The sequence below is a fragment of the Trachemys scripta genome, chromosome 11 (genome assembly GCF_013100865.1).
Source record: "Trachemys scripta elegans isolate TJP31775 chromosome 11, CAS_Tse_1.0, whole genome shotgun sequence".
NCBI classification, from domain to species: domain Eukaryota; kingdom Metazoa; phylum Chordata; order Testudines; family Emydidae; genus Trachemys; species Trachemys scripta.
Genome location: NC_048308.1, coordinates 42,224,702 through 42,245,266, shown reverse-complemented (window position 1 = coordinate 42,245,266; position 20,565 = coordinate 42,224,702). Strand labels below are relative to the sequence as shown.

Below are 20,565 nucleotides of genomic sequence, written 5' to 3'. Positions count from 1 at the left end.
ATTTAGCTGGTACAAGAGGTCAGTCACATGAATCAGTTGCAGGATTGGAGCCATTATTTCTATTCAACAGTGACGCTTCATGGAGATGTGCCTTGAAAACGTATATATAGTACAATGGAACTTTAAATAACTGGTAAATAACATATGCTAACATATTTACCAGGAATCTTTTATGATAATACTTTTTAAATACACATGGCTGAATTATACTTGCTATTTATTAGTACACAAAAATAATCAAGATTTGTCAATAAAATGGATTCCTGAAAATTATTCCAGATTTTTAGCCATTTAGTAAACATATTTGTGCAGTTTTTTAAATAGAAGTTTGACTATTTTTATAATTTATTTTTTCATTTCTCATGAATTGCATGGCTAATGAAGATAATTATCATATTACATATACTAATTAAATATAACACCAGGTCTCTGTTTACTGCAAAACCTTAATATTTCAGGCCTTAAAGAAGAACAGAAAAACTTACCAGCTGAAATTTCTTTCTCTCCCTGAAGAATGTCTTTTAGGGTGAAAGGTGTCGAAGCAAATTTAGATTTTTTTGAAAGAAAACATTTTCTCTTCTTAATAACAAGACTCAGAGGTTGGTATTTGTCAGCTTCACTGAGGCTAGGAACAGGGACTAATCTCCCACCGTCACCAACCTGCTTAACGAAGTTTTTGGTAGCAGCAGCAAACATAGTATAGCATTAATAATAATAAAAAACCCTATATCAACTGCAGTTTCCAACCCTCATACCCATGTTAAAATATTTTAGTAATTGAATGATCACATGGCAAAACTTAAAGTCTAACTCCTTTGTTTAAAGCCTAGTTACATTTTACTTGGAAAAGAGAATCAGTACGGTCATCACCACCCAGCTTCTAGTGTATTGTTTTCCAATTTCCTTCTGTTCTGCCATCTCATCCAGTACAATGAATAATAAATTAACTGTGTAAAATGATACAGAGATGATTGCTCAATCTTTAGTAGTATAATGCCATTATTTGAAAATACGTACGAAGATTGCTTTAGAATCAAAAGATTACTAAATTCTGCAGTCATCTTGCCATACCTAGTTCACCAGGCCATTACTAAACAGCAAGTTATGGATTTTCAAGTGATAGCTTACAAGATATATTTTGTATAAAGATTACTACAATAGTATGTAAGGGGTAAATTAGGGTTGCCAACCCTCCAGGATTAGCCTGGAGTCTCCAAGAATTAAAGATTATGTCATGTGATGAAATCTCCAGGAATATATCCAACCAAAACTAGCAGCCCTAGGGTAAACACTGGGGTGTCCTCCACCACAGAGGGGCACATGGGATTTTGCTGGGCTTTAAGAGTGTTCATATACATGAGTGGGGAGTGGCCTATGCTGGGGTTGACGGATAGGGCTTCCCTCTCTGCCCCATGGGTGTGTCGGGGGAGGGGTATTACTCTCCCCACCGGGATTCCTGAGGGGGGAGGGTTTGTGCATCACTGGCCAGGCCATAGAGGGTGCGCTGAGCGAGGGCCGGGCCCACCTCCTCCGGCCCCACAGGGTGCGCTCCGCGGAGGGCAGGAAGGACCGTCGTTCTCCGGGAAGGTGCCGGGCCCCGCAGCGACAGGAAGCGGGGGCTTTGCCGAGCAGGAACGGCAGGTAGCGCCGCCCCGCTCTCCCGGCGCGGCCCCGCCCCGCCCCGCCCCCACAACACGCCACGAGGGGACGCGCTTCGCTGGGAGGCGGAGGCGGCCGGCCCGGCCATGTCTCAGGAGACCTTCCCGGCCGCGACCCAGCAGAGCCCGGAGGCGCCGGACAAGCCCCGCAGGTCAGGGTGCAGTGGGGCATTGTGGGTAATCAGGGAAACCTCTCCCGCTCCCCACTCACCGGGGGTGCGCGAGCGGCCGCGGCCAACTGCTGCCTGCGGGGGTGGCACCGGCCGGGCTCGTGCCCCCGCTCGTTGTCGCTGCGGCCCAGCTGCCCCAGCTCGCAGCGCAGTGAGCGAGCGGGGAAAACGCTGGTCCCTGTCTGAGCCCCAGGCCCCCCCAGAGCCCGCCGCTCCCCTCTGCCCGCGGGTTGCCCAGCATGAGCCCTGTCGGCCCCAGAGCGCGGCCGGCTGCGTCCCGCCCTTCGGCCTGGTTTTGTCCCGGGCTCTGACCCGGCGCGGGGCCTTTACCCCCGCCTGCTCTCAGCGCAGCCACCGGGGTTGTAAGTGTAGATGCTGCACGAGCCTGCGCCCGCGGCCAGCCAGTCCCTGAGGCTCAGTCTCATACCCTCGGACTGAGAGTGATGCAATCAGAGGCAGGCTCAATAGCCCTTAAACTCAGCTCTCCGTTGAAGATCCCTCTCAGTCATGTCAGTGTAAAGTTAATGTTGTTAGCCGTTGTAAGCAGGACTCAGCATCCCTGAAAAGGAGCCACCTTCATGGTAGAATGTGACAGCTGTTAAACGTGGCCCAGTCCTTCATGCACCCTGTCCAGTTCAAACCAGAAGTGGTGGACTTATAGGTAGAGGACAGTAATCACCCCCCTGGCAAGAAAGATCCTGATCCTCAGAAGTATTTAGGTCCCCAACAGCCCATCTTTCAAACAGTGCCATGGTACATTTTGACAAATGCTCAGGAACTAGTTTCATGATACTTCCAGCAGCATAATGTTCTGTCATCCTAGTGGTGGAGCAAAATAAATAATGTAGGGAGGGGGAAAAGAAGTCTAGGCCGTGTTCCAAGACAGACAAGGAGATTGTTTGAATACCATGATCCTACAAACTCATGTGTTTGACTTTAAGCCTGTGAATAGTCCTGGCCTAAAACACCAGTTCCTGAAATAGCCCAGCTTTTGTTGGAGAACAGCTATTCAGATACTTTTAACTTTTGAACTTGATACATTTTGAGATGGGTGCAAGCTCAATCTACTATGGACCTGTCACCTTCAGATCCTCCTCAACAATGATTCTTTCTGTGGAGAATTAATAAGTGCTCTTCGGTATCCAACCACTTGTCCATGTTGTAACTGACTCCACTCCCAGTTGTCTTGGTGATCAGAAGAAAGTGTTAATTACTTGTAATATAATGTTATTTTGCAAAATATTTTGTTTCACCTACTCCTATCTGCCAATAAAACAGTTGCCTACAACAATCTGCCATTTGTTTTCTATCACATTATATAACTGATTCTTTATTGCTGTGTTTAAGAATGATCCTGTATTTTAAGTGTTTGTTATCTAACTTGCATTCTGGTTTCATAGCATGCAGCTTCCAGCTGAAAACCACTTTCCCTCTCCCCTTAATTTCAGCATAAAATAATTTTTCTTTCATCATTTAGTAAGATCAGTTTGATTTTTCATAACTTGAATTGACGATGACAAGCTGTCTTGAAACACGGGTAATGAGAGCCTTTCACAAGGAGGCCAGTGATTCAAATCCAGTTTGGTTCAGTAGCAACCAAAATTCATTCAGAGACCTATGTAAACTAACTGGAGTCCATCTGTTTTTTGTTGATAGGTGTCCATATTACAAAATGAAACAAAATGACATTCTTGTTGGCACTTTCAGCATGTTGAATCGTCACGAAGTCTGTGTGTTCTTCTCATTTTAGGCAGCCTCTTTAGAAGAGGGCTGAGGTACATAGGATGGCACTTTGTAGAGAATTTTGCAGTCACTACTGATACTATAATAGTGCTGTGACTAGTCTCCTGATTTGTCAGTCTGGTACTCTTTGTGCACTAAATTTGCTTTACAATGTAGAGCTGATAGTTCTGAATTGCATGCAAATGCATGTAGTTCCTCCTGATGCAAAAAAATCATACATGTGCGTGCGTTTAAATACTTGTTGCCCTATTGGGGATTAAGATAGGAAAGTCTTGTAAATCTGAGAAATTGCAGGGGGGTTTTTGTTTTCAACATATCCCTCTAACTCTGTCCCCTCTTTTTGCCAAAAGCTTTTGCCAAATCCTGTTGGTTTTTCCTCCACAACGGCTTGTAAATTAACTTTTCTGGTCTCTTTCTCAAATGCTAAATACAGACATGCCTTAGTTTAGCTTAGCTTGATCATGTTGTGACTGTCTGAGCTACCTGTTTTTCCTCTAATCACAGAAGTTCTCAAAATGGGGGTCATGACCCCTCAGGGGGTTGCAAGGTTGTTATGTGGGGGCTGCAAGTATATGCCTCCCAGCTAGCTAGAAAGTCTGCTGTGAAAAGTGATATTAACAAATAACAAATTAACACTTTAAAATAGTTATAAATTAAAAACATTTTTTATCAAGAAACTCAGAGGCTTGCTGTGTGAAAGGGGTTGTAAATACAAAAAGTTTGAGAACCACTGCAATCTTTTCCCTTTCTCTGCTGCAGCTAAAATACTCTTCCTTTCTTGCTGTTCTAGTTTTGATGTGCCCATCCCTAGAGCCTCTTATTGGGCATTTTGAAACAAGTTTAAGCTTAGACCTCTGAATAGCTTTTCCACCTACCTACATCTCTGTTCTTATTTCCTCCTATGCTGCAAAATAAACTTCACATATATGAATGGATGCAAGGCCCTACACACTGAGAATTCGTTAAACTAATTTTTCCTCATCCAGATTTGGGGGGGGAGAGAGGGGAGGTTGGTAATTTTATCCTTTTACAGTAGCTAGAGGTGGTTTAAAAAAAATGGAAATTTGGGAGATAATATTGGCCTAGTGAATTGGGATTCAGTAAACTTGGGTTCTATCTTGGTCTACCATGGGACCTTGGACAAGTACTTTGCTTCCCTATAACCTGGTCTCCCAGGTTTTTTTACCAGCTTTAAATACAGTTTTCCCATCTAAATTATTTTCTTTTGTAAATTATTCATTGGGAAATCTTATTCTTTTCTTTGCAGCTTGGAGGAAATGATTGTTGCCAAACCAGGGAAAACACCAATTCAGTTGTTACATGAATATGGCACGAAGGCTGGTATCACTCCTGAGTACAAGTTTGAGAAGGCCGAAGGACAAGTACATCTTCCAAGTTTCACCTTTAAAGTCACAGTAGGTGAAATAACAGGCACAGGTCTGTAATGTTGCTACCCTTTGGTATGGTTGTTGGCAGTGGTTTAAGAAAAAAAAAAATCTTTAATTATTTCCAATGTGTGTTTTCCAGTGGAAAACAACAAGTTACGATTTGACAATTTCATTTATTTAATAGGTTAATATGCTTTGCTTTTGCTCCTTCCAGTACTTGCCAAACTTTAACAGCTTTGCCTAAAAAGCAAGCTTTTAAACTTTGAGATTCACATGTGACTAAACTAAACATTAAAACAGTGCAGTTTTAGGCTGTTAATTCTGATTTGATATTTTCAGAAAGTTCAGTAAAAAGGCAAAGATAAATATTACCTTGGCTAGGTAAGAATGTTCACTGGCTGAAGGGAAAATTTCCAAGAGCTGCCTGCTAGCTTGAGGATTCTGGAAAACCTAACCTAAACAGGGCTATCAAGCAATCGCAGTTAACTCATGCAATTAACTAAAAAAAATGAATCCCGACTAAAAAATTAATAGCGATTCATCGCAGTTTTAATTGCACTGTTAAACAAGAGACTACCAATTGAAATTTATTAAATATTTTGGATGTTTTTATACATTTTCATATATATCTTGTATTCTGTGTTGTAATTGAAATCAAAGTGTATATTTTGATTACAAATATTTGCACTGTAAAAATGATAAACAGAAGAAATAGTATTTTTCAGTTCACCTCATCCAAGTACTGTAGTGCAATCTTTGTCCTGAAAGTGCAACTTTCAAATGTAGATTGTTTTGTTTTTGAGTAACAAACAAAAACAAAAAAAAAGTAAAACTTCAGAGGCTACAAGTCCACTCAATCCTACTTCTTGTTCAGCCTATTGCTAAGACAAACAAGTTTGTTTACATTCACAGGAGATAATGTTGCCCTCTTCTTATTTACAATGTCACCAGAAAGTGACAACAGGCATTTGCATGGCACTTTTGTAGTCAGCATTGCAAGGTATTTACGTGCCAGATATGCTAATCATTTGTATGCCCCTTCATGCTTCGGCCACCATTCCAGAGGACATGCTTCCATACCGGTCACATGCATTTAAAAAAAAAAAAAAAAAAAGTGTTAATTAAATTTGTGACTGAACTCCTTGGGGGAGAATTGTATGTCCCCTGCTCTGTTTTACCCACATTCTGCCATATATTTCATGGTATAGCAATCTCAGATGATGACCCAGCACATGTTCATTTTAAGAACACTTTCACTGCAGATGTCACAAAATGCAAAGAAGGTACCAATGTGAGATTTCCAAAGCGAGCTACAGCACTTGACCCAAGATTTAAGAATCTGAAGTGCCTTCCAAAATCTGAGAGGGATTAGGTAGGGAGCATGCTTTCAGAAGTCTTAAAAGAGCAACACTCCGATGCGGAAACTACAGAACCCGAACCACCAAAAAAGAAAATCAACCTTCTGCTAGTGGCATAGATAATGAAAATGAACATGCATTGGTCCGCACTGCTTTGGATGTTTTTCAAGCAGAACCCATCATCAACATGGAATATCTTGTGACACCGGCTACAACAGTGCCATGAGAACACCTGTTCTTACTTTCAAGTGACATTGTAAACAAGAAGTGGGCAGCATTATCTCCTGCAAATGTAAACAAACTTGTTTGTCTGAGCAATTGGCTGAACAAGAAGTAGGACTGAGTGGACTTGCAAGCTCTAAAATTTTACATTGTTTTATTTTTGAATGCAGTACTTTTGTACATAATTCTATAAGTTCAACTGTCATGATAAAGAGATTGCATTACAATACTTGTATTAGGTGAATTGAAAAATACTATCTCTTTTGTCTTTTTACAGTGAGCACTGTATGCTTTGTATTCTGTGTTGTGATTGAAATCAATATATTTGAAAATGTAGAAAACATCCAAAAATATTTAAATAAATGGTATTCTATTGTTTAATTGTGTGATTAATTTTTAAATTGCGCGATTAATTGCAATTAATTTTTTTAGCCGCTTGACAGCCCTAATTTTAAATTAATCTGTTTGGAATAAACTACATCTATTGTCTTCATGATAGTGCACTAAATATAGAATTATTACATGCAAAAAAAAAAATTACATTAAAAGAACATTATGGTTGTAAAGTCAAGCACTCAAAAACCAAGGAAATTCCAGAATTAAGTTGCCTATGCATCCATGATTTGGCCCCCTTGTACACAGCCACTATGAAAATTACATGCTCTAGTATATATTTCCATATGATAGCTACTTCAGTGAAAGAATAGTTATTCATTATTTATCTGTAGCCTTGTCAGTGTGTGACCCCAGGTCTTAAATACATACCATTTAAGTTATGCACCAAATAAGAAGTTGTTAGTTTCTTCTTGGGTATTTCTATCATGCTTTCGCTAAGGTAACTGAATGCTTCTCAGACAATGAATTGATCTTCAGAACACTCATATGAAATTAGGTAGTCATATTATCCTCATTTCACAGATAGCAGAACTGAGGCACAAAAAGTTTAAGGTCAAGATTACAAAAGTGTCCACTAATTTTGGATGCTCAACTTGAGATGTCTAAGGCCTGATATTTCAGAGCACTTAGCATTTTTGACACTTCGTATATTCAAAGCACAGTCCCTATTGACTTCAGTTGTGAGTGCTCAGCACTTCTGCAGATCCACCCCCAAGAGTCTCAGGTTGAGCACTCAAAAATGAGGAACATACAATTAGTGGCTCCCTTTGGAAAATTTTAGTTTAAGTGATTTGCCCAGCAGCCTGAAGGAATAGTGAGAGAGGCAGGAATATAATCTAGTTCTCTGGGATGGCATTCAACATGAATAACCAGGAGAACATCCTCTCTCTTCTTGCAGTCCCCTGCCTCATTCACTAAACAATTTCCAGGAGGTTGGTGCTACCAGAATGAGAGACCACCTAGACTATCATCAGAGGGACTGAGTGGACCCTAGTGTGCTCAGCCAGCCAGGGGTTGTCTACCCTGTGTGTCCTCAGTCATATGCTCCAGGAGGTGAGGGCAGCCTTACCTCCCACTTCTCTCTCTCCTGGAATGGGTCCTGTAGCTAGGTGCTCTCCACCCACTGCTCACCACTGGCCCTCCAGAATTAGACATTGGACCCCTGCCCTATGAGCCTCCCAGCCACCCCCAACACCCAGCCTGAGCTGGCTGAATGACATCCATCTGTATCCCCAAACCACCAAGGAAACATCTGTACGCACTTGTGTTTCATACTATCCACTTCATCGCCCTTGTGTCTCCCCCACAGCCCACCTCCCCGATACTAAGTGGTGGGACCTGAGGAGGGGAGGTAACCTAGTGGTCCAGAATATATTCCATTCTGGTTCATGGCCCACCAGGGATATCAGTTGGTGGCTCCTCCATGAAGCCATAAGCATGGGCATGTAGCTGGTGCAGTTCATGAATTCCCCCAACACCTGTCCTGTCTGCAGTGAGTGGGAGATCCTGGCACACACCTATGTACAGTGCGTCAGTTTGCAGCCCCTCTCCTGGCTCCTCCAGAACCTGTTACAGAGGTTCTGGCTGCACTTTTCCTCACACCTCCTGAGCCTTGCACACCCCATCCATGGCCCCGCAAAGCTGCAAAACCTCCTTATCAACCTCCTGGTGCTGGCAATACTGCCATCCATCATAGCTGGAGGAAGAAGCTGGGCAGGGCTCTGCAACTGTAGGGCCTATTTCCAATCCCTTGCGAAGTCATATTTCCAGGCAGAGTTCCTCTGGGCCAGTGGTTCTAAACCAGGGGTACACAGAGGTCTTCCAGGGGGTACATCAGCTCATCTAGATATTTGCCTAGTTTTACAACAGGTTACATAACAAGCACTAGCAATTTTTCAGTAATAGTGTGCTGTGCCACTTTTGTATTTTGATATCTGATTTTTGTAAGCAAGTAGTGTTTAAGTGAGGTGACACTTGGGGTACACAAGACAAATCAGACTCCTGAAAGGGATACAGTAGTCTGGAAAGGTTGAGCGCCACTGCTCTGGCCACAGTGTCCACTGATTCCTTAGATGCCTTTGAGGAGCAGTGGGCACTATCTGGGGTTATCGTCTCAGTGTCCCCATCCAGTTCCCTGATTTTCACCCTTTGACCTTCACGCCCATCCCTGTTTTTTCATTTGTTGTCTCCAGTATTCACTTGGGTCCCAGGTTCACTGGTTTCCCCCGCCGCTGGCTAAGGGCCAGGGCCTTTAGCTGAGGGCACACTTAGGTCTGCCATCTCCTAACAATCACAATAGGTACGCACTTTCCAGCTTCTGCTACGAACAGCCTCCATTATTACACAGCCCTGATTCATCCTCCATGCAGTGCACTGAATGAGGCAGGGTTTCTGTGGGGGGGGGGTGGGAAAAAAGTGTGATAGTTGAATTAAGGATGCACAAGCTACCTTAAGCCTGGTGTTTCCTGACTTTTGCATACTTGACTTTGCAATCTTAAAGTTTAAGTATAGTTTCTTGGGATGTCATAGATGAGGTGTGTGTTGTTGTTTTTTTTAAGGACTTAAGACATTCTAGAACATAGAACATAGTTCATCAGCAGGGTTCAGACTACAGTACTTGAGGTAATGCAGCAACTGATAGTAATACTGTATGCTGTTATTCTCCGTGGACTACCAACTAGGGGGAAATGAAAAACACTGTGCCAGTAGTTTTCAGAGCTACGTATTTGCTGACAACAGAGGGATACAGAGACTCAGGACTTCTGGGTTCAATTCCAGATTCTGGAGGAGTGTTCTATTTTGGTTATATAGAATTCTGCTCTTTATGCCCCCAACTGCTAGGTAGCAGTTCTGCAGAAAAGGACCTAGGGGTCACAGTGAACGAGAAGCTGGATATGAGTCAACAGTGTGCTCTTGTTGCCAAGAAGGCTAACGGCATTTTGGACTGTATAAGTAGGGGCATTGCCGGCAGATCGAGGAATGTGATCATTCCCCTTTATTCGACATTGGTGAGGCCTCATCTGGAGTACTGTGTCCAGTTTTGGGCCCCACACTACAAGGAGGATGTGGAAAAATTGGAAAGAGTCCAGCGGAGGACAACAAAAATGATTAAGGGGCTGGAGCACATGACTTATGATGAGAGGCTGAGGGAACTGGGATTGTTTAGTCTCCAGAAGAGAAGAATGAGGGGGGATTTGATAGGTGCTTTCAACTACCTGAAGGGGGGTTCCAAAGAGGATGGAGCTCGGCTGTTCTCAGTGGTGGCAGATGACAGAACAAGGAGCAATGGTCTCAGGTTGCAGTGGGGGAGGTCTAGGTTGGATATTAGGAAACACTATTTCATTAGGAGGGTGGTGAAGCACTGGAATGTGTTACCTAGGGAGGTGATGGAGTCTCCTTCCTTGGAGGTTTTTAAGGCCCAGCTTGACAAAGCCCTGGCTGGGATGATTTAGTTGGGAATTGGTCCTGCTTTGAGCAGGGGGTTGGACTAGATGACCTCCTGAGGTCCCTTCCAACCCTGATATTCTATGATTCTTCCTCTGCTACTATATAACCCACCGTAGATTCCCTCAGCAAAGGCACTATAGAGAAAGCCACCCAAGCCTGCCTTCTGAAGACCCCATCTCAAACCCCAATGTAAGGGCAAGAGGGAGCATGTCGGGGTGGGGCTGCATAACATAATGCTATAGAGATTCCAGACAGGGCTGTTATAACAATTTCATCATTAGTCACATGTTGTCATGCTTTAGGGATATCAGATTGTCTGTTTTAATACAGGTGAAGGTCATAGCAAGAAGATTGCAAAACACAGAGCTGCAGAAGCTGCCTTGAACGTTTTGAAAGGAAATCCAAGTATTGGGTGAGTTAGGTGTGGCTGTATTGTACTGCACAAAATGTCACTGCCAATCTAAATATGGCATTAAAAGAAGCTCTGAACACCAATCCCGCCCCCAAAACTATCAGTTCAGCAGTTGGAAGACTTCTGTTTCTTTTTGAGGAAAGTTTTTTCTAATTTAATTCTAAAAACTGACACTCTCTCAAACTTTATAATGTTACTTTTTCTGTAATCTGGATTCTTGTATTTCATTCTTTTCCTAGTGAAACTGTCTAAGATGAAATGGGACTAATGTCTTTTTTCAGATGCTACTTCTGTTGCAAGATGGTGTACTGTGTAATTTGAACCTGTTATACAGGTGGCTTTTCATCCCAAAACATTCTTTAACAAAAAATTTACATGATTATAGTATAATAATAATAATTGAAGGCACTTCCTATATATTCAGTTTTTACTATTTTCTCTGTATAACCGGTCAATCTGCTGTTTGTGTGATTCCCCACCCCTGCCAGGGAGGAGAGAAAGAGATATGTTTAAAAATAAATATCCACAAGTTGCCAGGGGACACATTAATATCAGGTGTGTCTAGCTCTAAAATTTTAAATCTCAAATAATTACAATATAGTGTTTTCCACACCTGAGAAGATGGAGATTTAGCCTTGGACACTAATCATGCGAAGATTTTAATGGGACTACTCACATGTGTAAAATTAAGTGTATGCATTAGAGTTTTGAGGACTGAGGCCCTAGGTTATTAATGGATTAGTGCCTAATTTATGTCCCTCTTCAGCAGTTTTAACTTAAAATTGTCAGTTTAAAAAAAAAAAAAGTTAAACTATTTTAGTCTTTCAGTGCCAGACTCCATAGTTCCAGATTCTCCAAAGCAACCACAAAATCAAACCAATCCTATAGGTACATTACAGGTAAGATGTAACTTTTTTGCATTTTAAAACCATCATGCCATATAGTTCAGCTGTGTGTAAAATATTCCTTAAAAAAAAAAAAAATGAATATTGGATAAGCCTGAATTTAAAATCTATTCTTGTTCTTAGACTTGTCAGGCATTATTTACACTAAACTAGCAGCTACTTTTTGAACTCATTTGAACATATCTTTCTTACTTTTTTTTTTTTTTTTTTAGTTACAGAAGGCAGCATAGACAGTCCAGAGCAAGTAGTACAGGTCAGAAAAGAGCAAGCACTAATTGTGTTCACTGCGGGGAAAGCATGTAGAGAGCCAGTTGTAGTGAGAATATGAAATGTGTATGCAACTAACTTTACTATTATAATTATGTTTAAGTCCAGTTAATACTGTCAAAATAAAACCAGGTTTAGACATGAACAGATTTAGACATGAAAATTTGGCTTCTTATGCTATAAGATTTTCTTTAAAATGTTCACAAAGCTGGTTGAAATTGGAGACCCATAGACAACGTATTTAGAGGATTATTTTTAATGTGTTTTGATGAATTTAATGTGTTCTGTATTTCTGAAATTTAGAGTGTTTATGGAAGAAGAGGAACAGAATATTATGTACAGAAATCTGCCCCTTTAAATAATGTTTCGTGTCTGCTTTGTTTGACATTTTCATATGAAACATTTAGTATCACAGTTAATACACATATGCATTAAGTGCTAAAGTTTAACACTGTAGGATGAACCCTTGAGGTCTAAACACAAAGTGCTGTGCACTCTGCCTCCAATCCAGGGAAGCACTCAGCCACGTATGCCTTGCTGGACTGGGGCTAGAGTGCTCAGTACCTTGTGGATTGAGCCCAGACACCCAACCCTGAAGACAGTTTTGCATGTGCTTTAAGCACAAGTAGTCCCATTGACTTTGAGGGGGCTTCATATTAAAGGAAACTATTTGCAGTGTTTTGACCTAAGTTTACTTGCATGGCTCTGAAGAATCTTGCTGGACATGAGATTTGGCTGCTTCTTGGATAATTTTTTTCCAGAGACATATTTAAGGTAGATGGTACAGAAAGTTTAGCTTAAGACTTCCCTTAACAACAGTTTTCATTAATGAATAAGTCCTTGAAGCCACATTTCTTGACCATTGCTTTTAAAAACTTAAATAAATCTAGTCAAGGTGTTTCTCTCTCTTAAACTGAATATTTTAAAGGAGATGAAAGGGATGTGAGAGTGTATGTACCATTCTGCTCTTCAAGAAATAGAACATATAAACTTTAGTTGAAAGGCATGTCTCACTACGAGGTCAAAAAGAAAAACTCACAACAAGAATAGGATTGTGTTTTTTCTACTGTGTTTTTATTTTAATGCTGTGGGTACAGTATTGCATGATGTGATATGTTCACTGTCAGTAGTTTTGTTAATTAATTCTCTGTTTTAAGCAGCTGGCCTTGCCAGTCGGTACTATAATTTGGATAGTCATATTAAAAATATGAAAAATCAAAAGAATTGAATTTAATAGCTCAGAACAATTAAAGGAGGAATTGGCACTTATTCAAGGCTTAAAGTTTCAAGTTTGACTAAACAGCTGAGATTGAAGCTGGTTTTTAACTTTTCTGAACAGGACCAGGTCTCTCTCTTACATGGCACTCCAAACCCTGCCAGCCTGAAGTGTGAGGGCTCAGAATCAACACCCTACAAAACCATCCTATGGCCTTTCATTTTTAGATTGGGTTTTAGGCTAACACAGCTCTTTAAAGTGTAACTTACTAGTGTTTGGAGGGCTTTTACGTGTACTACTAGTATTTGCAAATACCAGAACAGTTTTTTCTGTTTGTCCCCATCTCTACTTTGACTTCTGGTAAATGTGTCATTTTAGGTAACTTATATCCTTGTGTTTTCCCACATCAATATATTGTGCTCTTCAAGCTATTAATGAAATATTTTCAGTGTTATGGTGATAAATGTGTTTTAAAAAATGGACCAATTAGTTTTGCTAAGCAAAGATGGTAGCTGTTTGAAAGGGATGTTTAGAGACAGACCAAAGCAGAATCTTTTTTATTAGTCAGGTCTAACCTCTGTTTCTTTAGGAGCTGGCTGTTCAGAAGGGATGGAGACTTCCTGAATATTCACTTGCACATGAGTCGGGGCCTCCTCACAAGCGGGAGTTTACAATGACTTGCAGAATAGAAACATTTGTAGAAACTGGTATGAATATATATTTTTTAAATCAAAACAAAATGTAGCAAATTTAGAATGTAGTCAGTTTCCATAGCAGTCTCCAATGAATTGTGAGTGTTCCCCCCCCCCCGCTTTATTTAAAAAAATCTTAATATTGTACCTCTTTTGGTTCTTTTTTAAAGCAGATTCATGAAAAAAAAAAACATCATTGGCACACTTAAAATATTTGCTATTAGCATTTGGACAGTGAGGATACATTTTCAGTTCCCTAACATTAAGGAAGAGACCATTTTAAAAAGTGTTCCATTATTTAACTTGAAAATGCTGGAAGTTATGGTGTTAAATTTTAAAATGCAGACTTGCAGTGCTTTTAAAATTAGGATAAGTGATATTCTGCATGACAGTTCTGTCCTATTACCTCAAAATTGGCAAGAGAATGTGCGAATACATTGCACAGATATCCTAAATAGCGTCTGCACATAAGACTTGTAGTCAAGCTATTTAAATGTTGCATCTAAAACATTTCTCAATGCAATAAAAGTTGTTGAATGATACCTCCACAGTGTACTGAAGTAAAATATTCCATTTGAAGTTAGCAACAGACTATGCAAATACATAGTAGTTTTATTTAAACAAGTATTTGATGAATGACATTCATGCATTGTGTATGCTGGATAACCTGCAAAAATTTTGCATTGGCACTTACTGCCTTGTAAACTCTAGAGTTACAAGTATAGAATTTGCACAAAAGTGATTCTTGACCAGCCTTTCCAACCTAGTGATCAGCATTTGGTTAGCTGCAAATAACCCATCCTCAAATTAGATTGTTTTGGAATTTTTTGGTGGAGGTGAGGACTCCCTGGTTGTGCTTTGTGACATTCTGATCTAGAATTTAGGTTTTGAGAAGTTATGGAAAGGGATTGGTGAGGAGAAGAAGCAGTTTGAAATACTTAGTGCAAGACACGGTGGGCTTGTCTACACTACTGCGCGGGGTAGATCTAAGATATGCAACTTCAGCTACATGAATAGCATAGCTGAAATCAACGTACTTAGATCAACTTACCGTGGTGTCTTCACTGCGGTAAGTCAACAGCTGACTCTCTCCCATCAACTCCGTTTGCACTTCTCATTCTGGGGGAGTACCGGAGTCAATGGGAGAGCGCTCAGCGGTCGATTTATTGCATCTATACTAGACGTGATAAATCAACCCCCGCTGGATCGATCGCTGCCTGCCGACCCGGCGGGTAGTGTAGAGAGCCCTAAATCTTCCTCCTCAGAACAGGTATTAACCTCCAGCTTTGAAGCTCAGTAGTAATGATAGAGGCAAATAACCATCTGACCCTACGTTTTTAAATGCTTAATGCATTTTCTTACAGCTGAGAAATTGGAGGTTTACTTACTTGTAATGGAGTCTACGGGAGAATCCCGCTCTTTAAATTACTATAAAATACATTCTAAACCCTGTTTCCTTAGTGTACTTCATAAGACTAGATCAGACAAATTCTCTAGGAACTCTGAATACCTGTAAACATCAGTGGTTAACAGTATTGCATTTACAGGGAGACTTGCAGGTTGAATTCAAGTCAGGTGGATTGCTCAATGATTTGGGTCACCCATTTAACCCCAAAACTGGTGGCTAATGATTAAAATGTTGCTATCTGATGTCTCTTTGGTGGTCTACATGAAGTGAGTTGATTTTAGTCTAGTTCTTAGTGAACAGGTGTCCTCCATCACAAAACCATTACCATTGCAGTTATTAACTAGCACCACTATTGGCAGTCGTAGCAGAGTGTCCCAGGATTAACTGGACTTATAGACTGAAGTGTTCTTTCACTACAGGAGGTGATCCATTCAGTTTAGAACTGAGTTATTCTGGAAGAACAATGTGAGAACTTGCACAATTTCACATCTTCTGCCTGTTCTGAGTACAAATAGAAGGCTTCAGTCCTTTTAACGAAGTACTTTTCAGTTGTATTACAATTCTTTCAAAAGAAGGAAAATGTGAGTAAGAGTAAGCTGCAAGAGTGTTTGTGTCAAGATATTATTTTAAATGTTTTATAATAATGAATCTATTTGTGGAACCCAAACACATCTAAAGACCAAATTCTGCTTATCTACAAATTGAATAATCAACAAGCTGTAGTAATTCAGAAACTCAGTGTTGCAGCAATATGCCCCCAATGCTAGTCCACTAGCAACAGGATTGAAGTCAGTTTATTTCACATAAGCCTTCAAACAGCAGTCAGATAGTAACAACTTATTTCTTACTGTTTGTGGTAAATTTGAACCAGCAACCTACAGCTGAATTATCAGTCCTCTGAGCCACTAAGTTCACCTCAGTGCATTTTTCTCTTGTTAATACTCTTTGGTTTTGTTTCTTTATGCAGGGACTGGGACATCTAAGAAACTAGCAAAGCGAAATGCTGCTGAAAAATTACTTGCCAAATTCCACAGTTTCCCTCCAGATAGCATCAATATTTCCTTAGTAAGTAATGGGCAGAGCAGCATAAGTGCCATAAATCCGGTCAGACAATTCAATGACAAAAGTAACAAAATATGGTCAGACATTTTCATTATCACAAAGTTTTATACCATGTTCCTATTTCTAGATGGACCCAAAAGCTCTGGGCTATCATCCAAATTTGCATCAGATTATTAGTATGACATTGGTGAAAGAGACTATATAAGGACAGCCACCATTAAAAGTAGGATTTTTCTCTGTGCTATTCTTATTAATTGGCTTCAAATAACCCATCCTCCTATTTAATAAAACAGAGGGAAGGAATGGAACACAGAGGAGGGAGGAAAAGAGCTTTGTTATATGTAGATATCCTTTATCATAATGTCAAATGAGGGTATCAAGCCAGGATAATTTTTATTTGACCAGTAACATAAGGGAGTTCTGGGAGCAGGGATCTGAAAAAGTGGGAGAGGGGGAATAAAGTGCAAAAAGTAAAATAATTGATTAGTGTTCTAGAATCTGTTTGCTTACTACAATAATAAAGTATAATACCTTGACACAGACAACGCATGCTGGTGAAATATAAGTATTTGCCTAATTAAGTGATTGGGAAACATAATAAAAATACAAGACATGATGGTCTATTAAAGTGTACCTTCTGGGATATACTAGGTTTGTTCACACTAAATTTGCATGGCATATCTAAGGTATCAAGGAGGCTATCAGGCAGCCACTGCTGGCAGCTGCATATGCTTTCCTTTCCCCAAGCAGCAATACACATCACTTCATTCAACAGTATTGTCTGCACACTCTCTTGTAACAGGCACTGTGGAGGAAGCAGCCATGCAAGAGGCATAGAACACAGGGCCAGACCAGGTTAAAAGGAGTGGAGAATTGAGGTTGGATGAAAAGAGGGAGAAGGCACCAACTGTGGTTGTGAGGAGAAGAGGAGCAAATATAGGGGGGGAAAATAAACATAAAGAATGAGAGACAGGGAGAACACAGGCAGAAAGTAAGAGAGTTGTAATCAGGCCAAAGCATTGCATAAGGAATAGGGTAGTGGGCAGCCAGGCACCATTCCATCACTGGGGCAGTTGAACAGAAAAGCTGGAACTCACTGAGACACTATATAAAGGTGCAGTGTGGAAGTTTGCATTTTCTGTGTTTTTGCAGATAAAAATGAATATTGCATGATATTTTTGTTGAACAGCATTTTATTAATATGTAAAAACAAATCTAAACCCTCTTCAAATGTTTTCAGGGAAATGAAGTGGGAAATAATTTAGGATGCACATGGGATGCCTTAAGGAACTCATCAGAAGAAAAAATTACCTTGCTGAAGAGAAGTCCACTCAGTATTCCTAATACAGACTATGTCCAACTGCTTGGAGAAGTTGCAGAAGAACAAGGTTTTGTTATAACATATTTGAATATAGGTATGACTTTTGGTGTGTTAGTATTGTAATACATGAATGATACATTCCTCCTCTCTGATCCACACTTAAGCAAAACATGCAGTGATGTTAAATGGGAGCTCTGCTCATACAGCAAAAGGAAAACTGTGCCTTAAGGCTCTAAACCTGCAATTGATATATGTGGGTGGAGGCTGCACTCACATGCAGCTCCACTGAAGTAATGGTTTGCCCACATGAGTCTGATCGGAGCCTAAATTATTATAACTACAGAGGCATCCAAGCCTAAATTTTAGCCATTATTTATGGCTAAGGCTACAATGTAGTCACGGGTATTTTTAGTAAATAGTCATGGACAGGTCATGGGCCTGTGAATTTTTGACCTGTCCATGATTTTTACTAAAAAAACCCGTGACTAAATCTTAAGGGGGTCACTGTGGGGGGCACCAGGACTGCTGCAAGGGCAGAGGGCATCTGGAGGGGCAGCAACTGCACCGGCTGCCCGGGCACCGCTACCTGGGGCTGCCCGGGGAAGCGGCTATTCTGGCTGCCCAGGCACCACTGCCGGGGGGCCACCCAGGGAAGCGGCTGGAGCAACTGGCTGGGCACCACCTCCAGCAGCAGCTGCACTGGCTGCCCGGGCACCACTGCCGGGGGCTGCCCAGGGAAGCAACTACTCAGGCCGCCTGGGGCTACCACCAGGGGCTGCACAGGCCACCCAGGTACCGCTGCTCAGGCGGTCTCTGGGGCCAGCCGCTCCGGCCGCTACTTGGGCAGTCCCCAGGGCCACCTGAGCAGTGGCCGGTGCCGCAGCAGCTGGTGCAGCTGGCTGTGGGGCCACTCCAGCAGCAACTGGGGTGGCTGTCCCTGGGGCCACCTGACCAGCTGGCCCCAGAGCCACATGTTTGGGGGTCAGCCACACTGGCCCCCGCAGAAGTCACGGAGATTGCAGAAAATCACGGAATCCATGACTTCCGTGACCTAAGTGACAAACAGCGAGCCCTATTTATGGCTATGAACGTAAGAGCCAAAGACTTCCACGTCCCCACTGACTATGATTTCAGAAGTTTGGTCAATCTAGCTGGAATTGTAAATTTTCCCTTCTATTCTCGTGTTCTGATTCTTATTTCTCTCTTTAAATCTCATGTTCTCCCTCCTCCCTTATGTTACCACCACTTGAGCTGTGACACAACCTTGCAACTAGAAAAAGCAGATACAATCTTGTATGGTAGTTAATACCACTCATTTTTTATTGCATTAAAATGAAAAAAAGTACTGTATATGCAGTCTGGATTATGCTGACTCTTGGCAATCTACATACTATTCTTAACCCTCCAAATAGAGATGTCCTGATTAATAAGAAATTATGATGGTACAAAAGTGTTAGCTTTGATAATGCAGGGTAAGATTGATTAAAATTTTAGTTCACCTTTTAGTGATATCTAGTAACTAATTTACAGGTATCTAGCACAGCAGCTATTCTAAAAGTTAGTTTGACACCTGCATAGTTAATAATATTTCCAATCATTCTCTCCACATTATTACCAAAATAACTATACATGCTGCACAGCAGGAATAGAAAGAACTGGATGGATCATTCAAAAGTATAGTCAACATTCTGTCCTTATCCTTCATAAACTTTCCATCCATAAGTGTTTTGGAAATTAATTCTGTGTAATAAGAGACTAAAAGTCAGTGTGGTTGTATTCGTGATTTTAATACACATCACTTGGAAAAATTTGGGGGTAACAAGGGAACTTGTGCAGTAACTTATACAAGGCATAATGTTGAGCTAATCATTTTTTTGCTTATATAATTTCAGAAGAGCTGAGCGTGAATGGACAGTACCAATGTCTTGCTGAACTCTCAACCAATCCAGTCACAGTTTGCCATGGTACTGGGATTTCTTGGGGCAATGCTCACAACGATGCTGCTCACAATGCATTACAGTATTTAAAGATCATGGCTGGAAGAAAATAAACTAGAAATAGAAAAAATCTTTTGATAAAGATTTAACTTAAAAGATATTTCCAAAGTTGGATGTTTTCCCATATATGTAGTTCAAATTAATTTTGGGCTATTTTTAAGTCACTCCACAAACACCATTTAAATTATGCATTGCTTTGAATTGAGTCAATCATAAGGTTTTCATTTTGGATTGGTTTACCGTATTTAGCTCTCAGTATTGTAAAGCAGTGAGGACATTAAATTACTGCTTGCATACTTACTGAAGCATAAATGCTCCCTTATGGAAAACCTGTAGGGCGAATTATAAATTTGATACCAGAGTTAGAGAACACAGACATCAAAGATGGTAGCTATAGGAAGACCAATTCTACAGTGTCCCGAGTACCCCCTAAACACCATAGTTTTCAGTGGGAGTTGGGGATGGTCTGTTCTTTGCAGGGGCAGCCCTTTGAAGAGCATATTCTGTTGCTGTTTATAGCCCAATGGAAATGTTTTTGATTATATGCTTTAGTATCATAGAATATCAGGGTTGGAAGGGACCTCAGGGGATCATCTAGTCCAACCCCCTGCTCAAAGCAGGACCAATCCCCAAATGGCCCCCTCAAGGATTGAACTCACAAGCCTGGGTTTAGCAGGCCAATGCTCAAACCACTGAGCTATAAAAGATGGGCATAGTGTTTTATGAATGTTCCCATTTTATTTTATTTTTACTGTGTGTGAATGGTGGCCTTTTAAACCCATTATTTGAGATTGGAACTTGAAAGCAATGTAATGGCTACAGAAACATCACTGCCCTCTTTTAATAAAGATATCTATGAATGTCATTAGCTGTTCTTTAATAAATTAAAGTTAACTCCTGTAA

At 40.9% G+C, this 20,565-nt stretch overlaps 2 protein-coding genes across 6 annotated transcripts in view; one reads left to right on the top strand and one right to left on the bottom strand.

Annotated features, from left to right (window-relative positions):
- The window catches only part of PJVK (pejvakin), a 16,488-nt gene extending 14,287 nt beyond the window's left edge, over window positions 1–2,201 (bottom strand). For 2 of the 4 annotated variants that reach the window (XM_034785495.1, XM_034785496.1), the window contains exon 1: window positions 486–1,650. In XM_034785495.1, the coding sequence (XP_034641386.1) occupies window positions 486–696 (211 nt within the window). In that variant the 5' untranslated portion in view covers window positions 697–1,650. Of the gene's footprint in view, window positions 1–485; window positions 1,651–1,869 lie in introns of those variants that run through there. The other 2 variants (XM_034785497.1, XM_034785499.1) reach the window with 2 other exon arrangements.
- PRKRA (protein activator of interferon induced protein kinase EIF2AK2) lies at window positions 1,650–20,565 on the top strand. 2 transcript variants are annotated; one of them, XM_034785502.1, is made up of 9 exons: window positions 1,650–1,810; window positions 4,839–5,008; window positions 10,713–10,794; window positions 11,623–11,693; window positions 11,912–11,952; window positions 13,772–13,889; window positions 16,250–16,347; window positions 17,585–17,759; window positions 19,558–20,565. In XM_034785502.1, exons 1-9 carry the CDS (start codon window positions 1,746–1,748, stop codon window positions 19,713–19,715), a joined length of 978 nt encoding a protein of 325 aa, XP_034641393.1. In that variant the 5' UTR covers window positions 1,650–1,745; the 3' UTR covers window positions 19,716–20,565. The 2 variants fall into 2 exon arrangements, with proteins under 2 accessions (XP_034641393.1, XP_034641394.1); XM_034785503.1 differs by lacking the exon at window positions 11,912–11,952 and having other exon boundaries at window positions 11,615–11,693.